Source organism: Streptopelia decaocto (assembly GCF_964273445.1).
Source record: "Streptopelia decaocto genome assembly, chromosome: 1".
NCBI lineage: Eukaryota > Metazoa > Chordata > Aves > Columbiformes > Columbidae > Streptopelia > Streptopelia decaocto.
The window spans coordinates 151,690,035-151,706,061 of record NC_138663.1 but is presented as its reverse complement, the minus strand read 5'-3'; the positions used below and the strand labels follow the sequence as shown (position 1 = coordinate 151,706,061).

At 38.4% G+C, this 16,027-nt stretch overlaps 1 protein-coding gene across 1 annotated transcript in view; it reads left to right on the top strand.

The window, feature by feature from the left end:
* The window catches only part of MYO16 (myosin XVI), a 379,702-nt gene that overhangs the window by 290,716 nt on the left and 72,959 nt on the right, over positions 1–16,027 (top strand). The window contains exons 26-27 of the mRNA XM_082054681.1: positions 3,901–3,981; positions 4,229–4,434. Coding sequence (XP_081910807.1) covers positions 3,901–3,981; positions 4,229–4,434 — 287 coding nt within the window. The remainder of the gene's footprint in view (positions 1–3,900; positions 3,982–4,228; positions 4,435–16,027) is intronic.

Below are 16,027 nucleotides of genomic sequence, written 5' to 3'. Positions count from 1 at the left end.
GGTGCAACTTGAGGCCATTTCTTCTTGTCCTGTCACTTGCTACTTGGGTGAAGAGACCAACCCCCTCCATGCTACAACCTCCTTTCAGATAGTTGTAGACAATCAAACTCTTCCCATTTCTGAACTTGTCTCTTTTTCTGATAGCTAAGTCAGCCAAAAAAGCTTAAAAAAAAAAAAAAAAAGGCAGTGGGGATGAAACTTGGGAGGTTATCAGAAAATTGAGTGTTAATGTCACATGGAACATCTGTCTTTTGAGGAGAAATAACATGATTTGCTGAGTCCACTCTTGACAGAGCTTTGGAATTCCTCCTTCTATAAAAGAAGCAAGCAGTTCTCAAAACACATCAGCTGCCTCACCCGGCTTCTTGAATCTTATGACTCTATTTTTGGCTTACAGCTGCATAAAATTGATTCTGTCATGGGATTAAGGTGCCTGCTCTCATGTGTCATTATGGAAGGCTTTATGCAAATACATCCATAGAATAGCAAGGGGACTTTCCTTATAGCCCCCCTGCTGCTAGCAGCCTAATTCCGGTCTACTGTTCTTGTCAGTAATCTCAGTGGAAAAACTTAAGCTGAAGTGAATGGTGTTGGTTTAAAGCTGTATTTAGCAAGCAGCTGAGGCATCACAAGGTACCTTTAAGTGCCTTTCCATGACAGAAAGACCTTCCTAGAGGAAGCTTCCTAAGGCTGTGGAAAAGATCCTCGTACCATATATGGAAGGAAGTATGAAAAGCATGTGTAAGTTAGAAGCCTAATCAAGCCAGGGGGAAACACCACACAGCTGGGATCTCTGAACCTATGAGGTTCTTCAGAAGTCCAGAATAGCTTTTAATCTGGAGTTACTCTCTTCAGAGACAGAAGACATATTCACGGTCATTTAGGAAGCGTGATAAATTAAATCAGAAATTTAAGATTCAGTGAGAATGCTCTAAACTTTTAGGTATTAGATGTAAGGTGTGAAGAACTTCATCCTTCTGCCCACAGAGACAAGGATGGCTTGGCTTCTCCAAGGTAGGCTTTGAGAAGAGCTATGCAGGTGAGACATAACACCACTTCATTTCTGGATAGTGAGTTGGCCTAATTTGAGCAAGGTACTGTGCTGCCCTGCAGGACAAAAGCAGAGCTTTAGGTATCTAAGCTGTTACAGTGGCAAAAAAAGAGACACTTGTTAGTTTGGAATAGGCACCTGATGCAGCAGCTGGAAGTAGGTAAGTGCTTAAACACTTTTGTGGATCAATCCCACATCTATAACTGTGCTGTCCCAAATAATTTCTTCCCTTTCCCAGTATAGCTTTGAAAATCCACTGTGATGGGCTGGAATAATGTTGTTTTTGTTGTTTTGTTATTGTAATTGGAAATGCAGTATAAGGGGCATTTTCTTATCAGCTTAGAATTAAGATTACTATATGGTGAAAAGTCATAACTACTGCATTTTTATTGGAGTTTATCCTGAAGGTAAAGGCAATAAAGAAAAAAAAAAAAAAAGGGGGAGGACAAAGAGGGACATTAAAGCAAGAATTATCCATCACAGACTGGCCTTCCTTTTAGATATGATATGTGAGTTGTAACATACTGTTACAGTACTGTAGGTAGTGAGAAATGCAAAATGGAAGGTACTCATGTTGCTGTGTATGGGTAGTCATCTAGACACCACCATATCCAGGGAAAAGAAGTAGACACTTTCAGAGGTCAGACAGGGGGTTGTTGTGTTTACCCTCCCTTTTCAGCTTGTCATCTGCAGACCTAGCTACTTTCTAGGCTGTATAATTATAGATTTCTCTGTGTATGGACATGTATCTACCTGTTTACCTTTCTATAAATTACTCTTTCCTTGATCTTGAGCATGCCATGACAGCTAAGGATGGCTCACCTTTTTGAGCTCACTACTTCTTGTAGTAGGGTCTAAGAGAAAAGTTCATCCATCCTAAGATAGACATGAAAAGATCTAATAGTTGGCCAGAATTCTGGAGTACCTAAGGGGTCATAGGAAGCTCAAGTCTCTGTGAAATATGAAGACTGTGTCCCCTTTTCAAATAAAATAAAGTATATCTTCGTTGATGCTCTCACAACTCTCTTTTGCTCACATCAGCTCTTGCTCCCTTGTTTTTGTGTAACCTTTTCTTACTGCATACTTTGGGCCTGTTGTATTCCCCTTACTTCCTTTGGAAGAATCAGTGGGTTTCAGAGTTCATACAACAGAACTCTAGTCACATGAATGCACATCACTAACAAGAGGCTTTTCTTTCCATTGACTTAATGTTATTTCTCTTTATGAACACTTTGCTTCATTGTTAGTTGAAAAACTCATCTATTGCAAAGATTTGGTATGTCTTATGGTTAAAGCTTTAAAACGTTCTTCTGGTAAAGAGAAAGTTTTCAGGAGGAGGTTTTAGTTTCTCAACAGAGATTATCAAGTTACTTTTCTTTTTCCCCCTGTAGATTAGAAGTACAAGATTTTGTGATGTAAAACTGTGTATTAGAGGGTAAGAGAGAAGTACAGCTTAGGTGATGTAGTCTTGTTCCTTAGCCCATAGCTGAAGATGTCCAAGTTTGGAGACTGAATTAATTTTTTGTCATTGCCTTGTTTCCTTTCTTTTCTTTGCCTCATTCTGAACCAAACAGTTATTTTCCGTGGGAAGAATTATGAAACCCATGACAGTAGGCAGGAACTTCAGCATCAAAAACATTGTTCCTGGCTCTTCCACTAACTCAAGAAATGATCTTGATCTAGTCACCTAATCTGTTGGGTGGAAGGGATGAGTGTATTATCTGTCAAGAGGAGAAAACTCTATTTTAGCTATATTCTTCAATCATTTTTTAAACTTTAACTGAGAAACGTCATTGGCATGCTAGTGGTTCTTTTTATGAGAAGACCTAGAACAGAAAGATCTCTCTTACTTTTCTTTCTTCAAGTTAGGTACGAATTTGCCTTTAAAATCTTATTGCATCCTAGTTAGTGAGATTTGAAATAAAAAAGAGCTCCAAAGTTTAGCTTAGTGGATAGAGAATTGCTTGCACTGCAATATTTTTAATGGAGTTTGGCTTGAGTGAGTCAAGCAGAGGCAGTGTTCACTTTCTTGATGCAACTAGAAAAAGACAGGAGTAGGCCAGGACATGCTGACTTGATAGAAAGGGAGTTTTATGGGTAAGTGGACTGCAGAAAGGCAATGAAAAAAGTCAGAGGTGAAAAGGCTGTTATTGATGCAGAGCTTTGGCCAAATCCTGGATTGCAATAAGTTTGCCAGCTTACCTGTAGAAAGTTTAACAAAAAACCCCTAATCTCTGCAACCACTTTTATCCCCACTCCCAACTCTGATGTATAGGATAACATTGGTTCTAAATGAGATATGAAGGTATTGATAATTTATATCTATAATGGTGAAAATGGGTTAAAAACATAAAATAAAAAGGTTAACTACGTTCACTTGTGCAGAAAGAAAAAAGGAGGAGGTTTTGCTATTAATATTGTTGCTTTCAAGATTTTTTAATCATCTATGCTTACATTTATTCACTTAAGCATATGTCAAACACATAATAAACCTTTTCAGAGAGTTACAGAATTATGCTACATATAGGCAGACTTATGGAATACTAACTGCAGAAGTTCTGCTTGTGCAATGGAGTTCCAGATCATATTGCTTTGCCCAGTTATTTGGGAAAGGTATTGTATCTTTCCAGCTGCTTTTGAAATCAAAACTTTCTTGCTAGTCATGGCTCTGCAGATCCTTGAGGCTATTTATCCACTTTCCCAATTATTTCTGAAACTCAAATCGTTGTCTATGACACAGTATTTGCATAAATGTTTGCTTTTGTTAATAAATTGTGTAACATTGAAAATGAAGGTTTACCACCCATCTTGAGCTAAAGGTATTGTGTGTGTGCTTTTCTACCCCGCAGCTGTTGAAAAAGAAAGGAACATCCTCATTTCTTCAGAGACTGGAACGAGGGGGTCCAACCACTCTGGCGATACAGCTCAGGGTTAGTAAACACCTTCTGGACATAAATTTACAAAAAAATCCCCAGAAACCCTCAAACATTTTAAAGGCAGGATTGTTCACTAAAGATTGCAATGGAAGAAAGAAAAATCATATACTTGAGAAATCCCCTTGCATGGCCAGGTGAAGCCTTTTGAGAAAATGATGTTGAAAAGTTAAGAATAGCATATGTGTTGAGCAATTGCCTTTGATGCAAAATAATGGTTGATAACTGATTTTTTTCCTCACAGAAATCCCTCACAGATATTATTGGGAAGCTGCAGAACTGCACGCCACATTCTGTTCATTGTATAAAGCCGAATAACTCCAAGTTGCCAGATACTTTTGACAATTTTTATGTGTCTGCTCAACTGCAGTATATTGGTGTCCTAGACATGGTCAAAATCATACGACATGGGTATCCAGTACGTCTCTCTTTCACAGATTTCTTGTCAAGGTAAATTCTTCTAAGTTTCATAGAAAGTTTTTCTTACCTACAGTACAAAGCCTTCTGTCATGTTCTGGTAGCACTTGCAGTTTTGTTTTGCTGATGAACCTTTCAGACTTTCTTCAGAGGAAAAATCATATCTGCCAGCAAGGGAAGGAATAATGAACTTTGTGGAAATATATTTATAAATATCATCAGTGAAATGTATTCAATTTTTTAAAAAATATAACTTAATAGTTATATTTTTCTAATTTATGCTATTAATACAATTTATAAAATACAAAATATTGTATGTTGTGTCCAGTTAATTAAAAAGCAGCAGAAGAAATAGTTTAATTTTTCAGGTTTATCAGTATAGGTATCATGGGTTCAGTATTTGTATTTCATATACTAGGATGTGTTTCTGTATGGTGATGAGTTATTAATGCTTATACTACAAGTCCATTTTTTTTGTTTTTGTTAGAATTGAATTTTGAATTACTGTGAAAAGAGAAAAAAATATATGTCACCGCTTCTGGCTGAAGGCAAGCTCTTTTCCTCCATCCCCAAATCAGTTTTGGGGTTTTGGCACACATTCTCAAATGTTTCAGCAAAGAAAGAGCACCATCTTGTCCTAGAGATGTTCAGCTAGCATCCTCATGCATTCAACACATGTTCCTCCTCTCTGCACATTCTACTCCTTGACTGATATGTCAATAAGTCATGATCTGGCCTATGTATTAACCTTTCAATTGCCTCTTTGGAAAAAGCTGTGAATGTTAAATTACTGCTTGAACAGGATCATATTTTCTCCGGCAATTTTATAAATATTCAAAAAGTTCAGGTGTATAGGAGTTTCTAATCCTACGTGTTTCAAAAGTAAGCCATCTCTGTCCTACCACAATATTAATTGCACAGCATGAATCCAGAAGTTCAGGCTGGTTGAGAAAATGTAGAGAACGGGAGATTTGGAAAAGCTGGCTGCTTTCGTATTCTGAAGTGCTAGGGGCAACCTCTGTACAGCCGATGCCGTACTACTGAATTGAACACTTCAAAGGATTATTACATGAGCACAAACCCAAAATCTTTTCTACTGTTAAATCCTTACAGTGGTTCCTGGCAGGGATTTTGTCCTTGCCACCTAGCTTTTCACACTGCACTTCCCAGATACAGGTTGGGGATCAGCACAGGCCTGTGATCAATCCTGGTGGACAGTGTGGGGGTAGCTCCTCTCTTTTGGAGGATAAAAGAAAGTAACCATATGAACAAAGATCATTTTGTTCACCTGGCTTCAGTGCCAGAGAATGGTAGGTACCATGTGTGTTCACTTTAACAGTGTAGGCGTGAGTCCAGTGTTCGTCTTTTTTGGAGAAGCTTTATTTAAAATATGCTGAAACAATATTTGAAGATTCAAATATAATTTCAGTCTTTTTCCACTACTCCTTCAAGTACCTCTCAAAGACAAATTTTTACTTATAAGTAAAAAACCCTAAAACTTTTACCTCAAAGTAAAAACAGAGGGCATCTGATGTCTCACAATAAATATTTATTTGCAGTAATTATAGTAAAACAAGAATAGTAACAAAACCCAACAATATGATGCCATCAACATTTATGCTAGCATTTTAAAGCGTTCTAGTTTTGTTATTGTCCATCTTTATCCTTTTTCCTCCACAATAAATTATCTTATAGCTTCTTTGAAGCTGAGCACTGGTCTTTTTACCTATTTGCACTGGGTCCTAATAATTGTATTATTATATGTAAAATAAATTCAGCAGTGGTGGGGCTAGCACAGTGTCACTGAAAATGAAGTCCATTTTATAATAATCCCTGTGAATATATGTTGAACCTACTCAGAAGTTAGAAACAATCACTTTGCATACGTCTCTTGACACTACTGATTTTTAGATTTGTGTGCAAAGAGGAACACAGAGCTCTTGTCCCAGCAGTACTGCAAGAAACTATTGGCACCGTAAGGCTTTTTACAGTAGCCATTCCTGTTACACAGGCCAAAGCCTGTCCTACTTTGTAACAGCAGAACATGTGTATTCTTCCCTTTACTCATGATGACCAGTTAACCCTCATATTCATACCTAGTGGATTTGGATAATTCTTTTCATTTCAGATAGTACATGCGTGTGGCTATTTATTCTGTTATTGGTGGAAAGGCACACTTTTTTTTTAAGCAGAAGTGATATATTAGATTGCAGTTCAAAAGTACCATCAGTTCTTAAAGCTGTATTTTTTTAACCAATGGACTACAAGTAACAATAACGGAAAAATTACTGAATTCAGAGATTATGAGTTACCTTTTCAAAAACACTTGTAAAGAACTGACACTTGTACTACATCTCTGTATTGCCTCAGTGACTAACAGGATAGTTTTGGAAAACAGATAATTACTTTGGTGATATTCTTGTAAACTGGATGTTTTTTGTTGGCTGTTCAGCCTAACTCTCATCTTGTCCTGCTATTCCTTGAGGGGAATGAGAATTATTTGTCTGATTTCCATACATGCTTATAGACCTGAAGTTGACAGAGTTTCTCACTTTTCAACTTTGTATTTCCTTTGTTGTCAAACTGGCATTTCTAGTGTTTTAATACTTGGGGAAGTAGTATCTTCTCTATTTCTGCAATTAGTTTTCCTCCATCATGTCTCTTCTACTTCTTCTGTGTGGTTCAGAATGTGATTTCCAGCCCCTAGGTGTGCAACAAGAGTTGCACCGGTATTTGGGCCAGACTTTGAGCACAGGCACTGAGTGCGATGACTTTTGAAGAGCTGCTTCTTGTACAACAATCAGGAAGCTGCACAAGAGACTAAACCTTTCTGTTTGAGGTAGTGGTTATTCTTCAATTTGCAAGAGAGAGAAAAAATGCCATCAAATTAATTTTTACTTAGGATCCCTCAATCCCAAACAAATACAAATGTAATGTAAACAGGTGAAATATAAAATGTCAGTAGTGATAACAACAGACTACAATAATACTGGTGTGTATGTGAACAGACTCTGTTCTAAGCTGTCCTGGAACCAAGAAGGAAAAAGAAACAAACAAACAAAAAACCACACAGCAAGTGTAAAGAGATGCCTAGTTAGAGGCTTAGTTAAAACCTCATAATTAAGGAAGGATCAAGAGCAGGAGTAGGATCTGAAATACAAAGAAGTTTTGCTGATTGCCTTTGAGTACGGAAATACATACCAAGTCATAGGGCCTCCACTTTCACATCTGGAAGGAGCCACCGTACTCTGAAGCCCAGGGATAAAATGCAGCTTCTATTACAGTGAATAAGGATGATGTTCCTTTATTTTGAGGCTCTTTTTTTTTTTTTTTTTTTAAGTATGGAATTAGTGCATTTGTTTAATACTATACTGATTATATTGAAATGTGGAGGGCAGAAAAATCAGGAACCAAACCCCGGGAAAGATGAAGGACTTGTTCCTTATTCACTGGGCTGAAAAAGTTTAGCTTCCCCATGGCTTGCCCCAAAGATCAAAGATCTTCCCATAACTCTGACAGCTGAGAACAGAAAAACTCAGATGGAGAAACAGACAGTTTGCATCTCGTAACTCAATGAAAGATGCACCTGAGAAAAATGAAATTTGCCTACAATTTTTTCTTGAATGTTTTGTAAGGAATGAAAATCTAAGTCATTTTTGCTTTATTCTGTCCTGCTCTACTGTGTCCTTGTTTGTAAATATTAAATACTAGTAAGGACTCTCGATTTGCACACAGGTTTTCTCTTTTGAAGGGGAGGATTTCCTCCCCATTTCAGTCATGCTAACTAGCAATTTGACTATGCAGCCCCAAAGGGGGAGAAATAGGCCCACAGATGCAAAACAGAAGGTATCCTGCTATCCTGATACAGTTGCTAAGTGTGACCCTAGGATCTATCAATCCAAGAACAACAAGACTCAAAGATGTATCACCAGACAGGTGCCTGTGAGAGGTTTACCCGTAAGTGTAAGATTTTCACCTTCAGTTTGTGTCTTGGAGTCCTTCTGATGGACTGAGTTTCCATGGACGCAGCTCTGTGGTTCACGGCTTGGCTTAGTTGGGCTGCAAAGTGGTTTATGGTAGTGAGGCAAGGAAATCTTGTTTTTCTAGAGCTGAATGTACTATGCAGTTCTCCTGGGCTTACCTGGCTTAAGTAAAGGATATTAATGGTAGATCTGAAAGCACTGTGCAAAATCAAAGAGAATTTGTGGCCCGGATCCCAAATTAAATTCCCAAAAGGGAGTGAATTGCTACCCTCCACCACCCTCCCTGAAGTTTTCATGCATTTACTTTTATGGTCGTCCTTATCATATAGATAATGTGGTCGGAGTTAAAAAAAATAATTAATGAAAAAATTAAAACCCTTTTCTTCACTGGCTAATAAAAAGACAGAATGTTTGAATCAGGGGCCTTCGTGGTGAAGTGATAGAATATTGGAAAACTTGGATATTCTATCAGTAATATAGACAGAAGCATTGCTTTCTTAATCGGATGAATTTGAATAAATTTCTATTAATATCTAATTAGGGATTACTATGACTGTTCTTTACCATATATTTCTGAGTCACATTTGAACTCTTACGATGGCTAAAGAAAGACAATAGCTAAGGAAAGGTCATATTTGGCAAGAGCATTTTTTGCTGGGATACAAAGCTTAATCAGTATTTCTATTGCTGTCCTTTTTGGATTTACTGGTTCTGCTTCTGTGTAATCAAAGTAAAAGTTGACAGCTGCTAGGTGAACCCCTCAGTCACCAAAGGCTGTTGATCAGAAGACAAATCTTGTGGAAATTCTGGTTCTTAAGTGGAAGCTGTGACAGCTACTGTCAATGAATATATAATAAAAATTGAAATTAATAAGGTCAGATGCTATTAAATGCTGGAAAAACAGGCACCACCAATATAATTATGAAATGATATATGTGATTTCAGCAGATTTGCCAACTCCAGCTGCAGTGTTTCTGCTGAATTTGCCTGCAGTGTTGGCTCAATTTCTGAAGCTCTTTGAGTAGAGAGACAGAAATCAGTTTTACCTTATCTTTAAAAGAGAAAGCCTTGCATAACATGCATTTTAGACTCCTGAAAAAGTTTACCCATATATTTTGCATTAACATTTTCAGAATCATTCTCAGTGGGCTAGATTTTGAAATTCTAGCTTTATTTTAAGTCAAGACAGTGGCACAAACTGTGTTGTGGAAGAGTTCCAAGTTTCCAATTTGCAGCCCAAATTGTACACAGAGGTAAAGTATCCTCAAATATACTTTTCCTGGAAGAAAGAAAACAGTAAAATAACCATGAAAGTAGAAACTGTCTGCAGATGGCTGTTTCTTTCCAGCATTTAGCATTTTGATATCTTATTTAAAATGAGGACAATTCCACCCAAGATATACAAAAAGCAGTTTGGCAGGAACATATTAATTTGTTATGTTTTGGTATTCAGTGGAATAACAAAAAAAGTAAGTATCAGTGTGTGCTCTGTTACCAGTGTAGAACAATAGGGCTCAGAAACTCTCTGGGGCAGAGGGAGCCTGGTCGTACAAGCTTAATATCTAGAAACTAATCTCTTTGCATCAATTAATAAAATGGATCCTGGCTGACTTTCACATCATTCACCTCACTCAGTGCTCAAGGAAGACATATAAAAGCCATTTGGAATATAAATTTTTAAAAATAATGATAGTGATCAAGGATCCATCTAGAATAATGAGGTGAGCTTATATTTCTTGCTCAGTGAAGTACAAGATTACAGCTGTTCAGGCATGTTCAGGTAAAAATGAGGTAGTAAGATGCTCTATTTCACTCATTCTGAACAATTTTATTTTGGTAACATCCTCCTTTACTGACTCTACTGTTAGTGTTTTGTAAATTGGATTAGAAGTTAAAATTCTTTTTTCCTCTCTCTTTCTTCTTTGTGTGGTTCACCAAGTTGCCGAACTGTACCCAGTGCTTTGCTCTGCTTGCATTTTAGTTCCCTTGGTCAAAGAAGAATTTATGAATTACTGCCTTAGAGACAGAGGTTCACATGTCTTGTGTCTGAGACACTGCTTAGCAATGGAGGCTGTGAGGTCCAGTTGCTCAGGTCCTGAAAGAAGATATCTGTGTTAGGCTTCCCCTGCCAGTTTGTGGCAAACCTTCGGAACTGTTGGACTTCAGGATAACCTCAGTGGATTATGTGAACTGATAAGTAAATTGAGCCTTTCACTGAGCTGATGAGAATTTCAGGATTTCTATGACAAAAACCATGTTGTTCAGAAATCCCAAATAATTATCTGCTAGTGTGCTATACCTTGTCTTTATTTTTGCACTTTTTGGGTGTTTCTTGGTATTTCATCACTCAGGATTCAACACTGTGTTTTCTGGGTTTAACTTTTTCAGCTCAGTCTTGTCTTTTCCATGATGGGGTTCCCATCCTGTCTTCTGTCACTGCTCAAGGAACAGCAGAGAAAAATTCATGCTCTGAAGGAGAACATGTAGGCTGTATGTAGAGACATCTCTTACTGTGTTGCAAGAAGAAATAAGTCACTAGAATGCTACGATTTACCATTTCATACTCTCTTTAAAATGGCTTAAATGGCACCAATCTTCAGTTTTAACTATGCATATGCAGTCATGCAGCTTAGATTTTAAGTAATTGTACTAACTGGTTAGACAGTGTCATGTGCAGGTACAGTATTAGACCACCCTCTTTTTCTTCTTCTTCCTCTTCCCCTTCTTCCTCTTTTCTTGACTTTCTTCTCCTTCCTCCTTTTCATTGACTAACTTTATTCTCCTTTATGGACCGAATGTTTTAAAATAGACAAATTACAACATGTAAGCTATATAGAGTCAATAGAAAATAAAGAATCTCTAAGTTTTCAGTTTTTTGAAAGTAGAATGTTAAAAAGAGCTAACATTCTGATTATTTTTTGTTTTAAAGTAACTTTAAAAAGATGGTAAAACATCAATTTGAATAGGAAATATTAGGAAGGAAGATATGGAACACAATGATAATGAATTCTTATGATAATCATAGAAATGATGGTGGAAAAGTATGTTCAAAGCCTATTTTAATTATAGATTTTCCTCTGATTCCAGTATAAAGTTGTTCTTAGAAGAAATTCTTATTAGAAGTTCCACTTAACTGCAGATCTTGAACTCTGCAGTTCTACTCAGGGCGGCATTCATTGAGAATGAAATACTCTCATCGTGGACTTTAGGTCAAAAATGGCTTTAGAGTACTTAATTATTACTAAATCATCCAGACAATCGACTTTGCTTGAAGGTCATTCTGAAGAGATACCTTTTTTTTTTTCAGGCAAGGAAGTTTATGTTCATGCTAATAGCATGGCTTTGTCAAATAATATCTATCCTTCTGCAACTGGCATAAAGCCATTATTAATAAACTATTATAAGCTTTTGGTCAAATTTGTACTATTAGCTGAGGCTGTATTGCACAGATATGTTGTTTATGTTTGTGGATCTTCTATGGGACTCACCATTGCATATCTGAACTCCCTTTGTCCAGAAGCTTTTTGGTGTTCTTTTTTTTCTCTGTCTATCGTCTCTTTTTCTTGCTTCTTGAAAGCAGGGAAGTTATAATATTTTGTGATATATTATTTGTGAATTTTAAAAGTGCAGCAAAACATTTCAGAGTCTCCTGAGCAAGTTAGGCAGGGCATTAGTGAGAATGATGTACTGAGTAGATTGCAAAGTGATAGGTCATCACACTGGCCCTTTTAGCTTTATTGTCTGCTATACAATAACATCACCAGTCTTCTCATAGAGCAATGCATTGATATGTGCCACGATACCTTAAATCCTTGCAAGGAGAGCAAGACATAATCTGACGTGTTCAAAAGCAATATTCCATTAAAGGAGATGTAATTATATCAATTTATACCAAATGGCAATCTTACCATTGTGTAGTTTGTTGTCTGAGACCTAGATCTGGAAGAGGTATTTCTGATTGAAGGTAATAATTTTTATTTGTCTTCTAGAATGCAAGAATAGGTGAGTAAATGAAGTATTTTGAAGACATAATTTTGAGGGCACCTTAAACCCAAATTCATAAACATGGTAATAACTAGTGTCTTGTGAAGAATGAAGGTCATCCACAAAATCTAAACCCATGATTTTTAAAATGACTATGCCATTGGCAGTTTTGATTATCATCTTATTCTATAAAGAAGTGCTGTGGCTTAACTCCAGTTAAGCTCAGCCCCACAAAACCACTCTCTCACTCCTCCCCAGTGGAGTAGGTCAGAGAATCACGCAGGCAAAAAACCTCATGGGTTGAGATAAATACAGTTAAATAGGGAAAACAAAAGCTGTGTGCATGAGCAAAGAAAAAGAAGGGATTCATTCTCTACTTCCCATGGGCAGGCAGGTGTTCAGCCATCTCCAGGAAAGCCGGGCTCCATCACATGTGATGATTACATGGGAAGAGAAATGCCATCATCTGAACATCCATGCCTTTCTTCTCCTTTCCCCAGCATTTTATTTTTTCCTTTGCCAGCCTCTCTGATAGTAGGGCCTAGTTTGGAAGAATTTACGGCAGTCTCAGAATTATTGTAAATTACTAATCCTTTGTGGAAACTTACCAATATAGAGGATTATTATACTTTTAAAAGATAACCAGAATACAAAATGCACTGACATTCTCCCTCGCAAGCCACATGTGTTAGAATTGGTGTACATCACCTGGGGATTTGCCTAGATATAAGCAAGTATTTGGGACTTGCTTAAAGGCCGTAGGCCATTTCACATGTGTTTGTACAATGTGATGTTATAATGATAGTATCTGGCCTATTCATATTATGAACAAAATAAATAGCTCTGTATGTTACAAATAGGCTAAATGCAGATAGAATATTCTTTTTTACTTCCATTAGGTGTTCGTTTGTAGCTGTTTGGCTCATTTTCTCTGTTTTTCCCCTTAGGTCCTCTTTAATACTCAAAAGACAAGAAACATGCTAGGTAACTGTAGATGGTGGCTCAACTAATTAGCCTAGACTTAATTTATAGTGTATAGAGAAAAATGGTCTTTTTTTTAGGATATGATTCAACTGACTTATTCTACATTTATCCATTTTTTGCAGGTATTTCACAGTCTCAGTCTAGCTCCCATCTATGGCAAGGAACAGAATTAATGGTTTGTAACAGGCTCCAAGAAAAAACAGAGAACAACATTTTAGAGTTGAAACAGAAGCCACTTTTGAAGTTGTATGGTATCATCAGTTCTCTAGCCCGTGGAAAAAGAAGTATTGTACATACAAAAAATAAGTTCTTATGTTACATGTCACAGAGTTGGACTGTGCAAATGATAAAGCTGCATGTGTTTCTGGGGCTCACCAACAATGCACAAATGAGTATAAGAGAAAATTAAGTTTCTTTTTTGACTGGAGTTTTCAGTGTCAGGTCAGACATAGAATCATAGAAGTTTGGGGTTTGGAAGGGTTAGAAAGGACCTTAAAATTATCCATTTTCAACCCCCCTGCCATGGGCAGGGACACCCTCTACTAGACCAAGCCCCATCCAACCTGGCCTTGGACACTTCCAGGGATGAGGCATCCACAACTTCTCTGGAAAGCCTGTTCCAGTGCCTCACCACTCTCATAGTGAAGGATTTCTTCCTTTTATCTAATCTAAATCTACCTTCTTTCCATTTAAAGCCATTGCTCTTCTTCCTGCCACTATGTACCGCTGTAAAAAGTCCCTCTCCAGCTTTCTTGTAGGCCTCCTTTAGGTACTCGAAGGCTGCTAGAAGGTCTCACCACAGCTTTCTCTTCTCTAAGCTAAATAACCCTAACTCTCTCAGCCTGTCTTCATAGGAGAGGTGCTCCAGGGCTCTGATCATCTTCATGGGTCTGCTCTGAACTAACTTCAACAGGTCCATGTCCTTCTTATGTTGGGGAATCCAGAGCTGAATGCAGTACTCCAGATGGGGGTCATACCAGAGCAGAGTAGAGGGAGAGAATCACCTCCTTTCACCTTCTGGTCATGTTTTTTTTCATGCAGCCCAGGATATGATTGGCTTTCTGGGCTAAAATCCCACATTGCCAGGTTGTGTTGAGGTTGTTAACCAATACCTCCAAGTCCTTCCCCTTGGGGCTGCTCTCCATCCATTCTCTGCCCAGCCTGTTATTTGTGCTTGGTATTTCCCTGACCCGTGTGTAGGACCTTGCACTTGGCATTGCTGAACTTCATGAGGTTTGCACAGGCCCACTTCTGAAGCCTGTCAAAGTCTCTCTGGTTGTCATCCCTTCCCTCTACTATGTCAACTGCACCACAAAGCTTGATGTTGCTAGGAAAATTGCTGAGGGTGTGCTCAGTCCCACTGTCCATGTCACAGACAAAGATGTAAACAGCACTGGTCCCAATACTGATGCCCTGAGGAACACCAGTCATCACTGGTCTCTACTTGGACATTGAGCCATTGACCACAACTCTTTGAGTGAGACTATCCAGCCAATTCCTTATCCACCGAGTAGTCCATCTGTTGAATTCATGAACCTATGTCCCTCCAATTTAGAGACAAAGATGTCATGTGGGACACTGTAAAATGCTTTGCACAAGTCCAGATAGATGACATCAGTTGCTCTTCCTTTATTCACCAGTGCTTTAACCCCACTGAAGAAGGTCACCCAATCAATCTGCCTGGTGCAATTTGACCTTAGTGAAGCCATGTTGGCTGTCACTAATCACCTCCTTATTTTCCATGTGCCTTAGCGTAGTTCCCAGGAGAATCTGCTCCATGATCTTGCTGGCCACAGAGGTGAGACTAAGTCATCTGTAGTTCCCCAGGTCTTCCTTTTTTCCCTTTTTAAAAATGGGGAATATGTGTCTTCTTTTCCAGTCAGTGGTAATTTCACCACACTGCCACAGCTTCTTAAGTATGATGGATAGTGGCTTAGCAACTTCATCCACCAGTCCCCTCAGGACCCACAGATGCACCTCATCAGGTTCCATGGACCTGTGCACCTTCAGGTTCCTTAGATGGTCTCAAACCTGATCTTTTACAGTGCATTGTTCTTCATTCTCATAGTCCTTGCCCTTGCCTTTTGTGACTTGGGCAGTGTGGCTAGAGCACTTGCTGGTGAAGAGCAAGGCAAAAAAGTTGTTGAGTACCTCAGCCTTCTCCATATCCCAGGTTACCAGGTCTCTCATTTCCTTCCAGAGAGGGCCCACCTTCTCATAGAGGGTGATGCCACTGCCTGTCCTTCCAAGTAGCCTGTATCCTTCCACTCCAACACTACAGTCATAGGACCCATCCCACCATGTCTCTATGATGCCAATAAGATCATAGCCCTGCAGGCATGTGCATGTCTCCTCATGTTTATTCGCCATGTTATGTGTGTTTACATTTAAGTTGAGCCCCTGATAAAGTTGGCGTACTGGTTGGAATTCCTTTGTGCTGCTCTTGAGGTGTGCTCCTGCTGACCTGTGACCCTTCTCCAGGCCCTGGGCATCTATTACTGGCACTGGCATCAAACTGACAGGAGTGGAATGGATAGAGGTTCCCCTTCCCCAGCAATTTTAAAGCACTCTTCTAGCTTTTGAAGCCCTTATCTAGCTTTACTCTGTATTCAGAAAGCAAAAATAAATATCAGCATTGTTTGCTGGCCATCTTCTGAGTTTTATAATGCAACCTT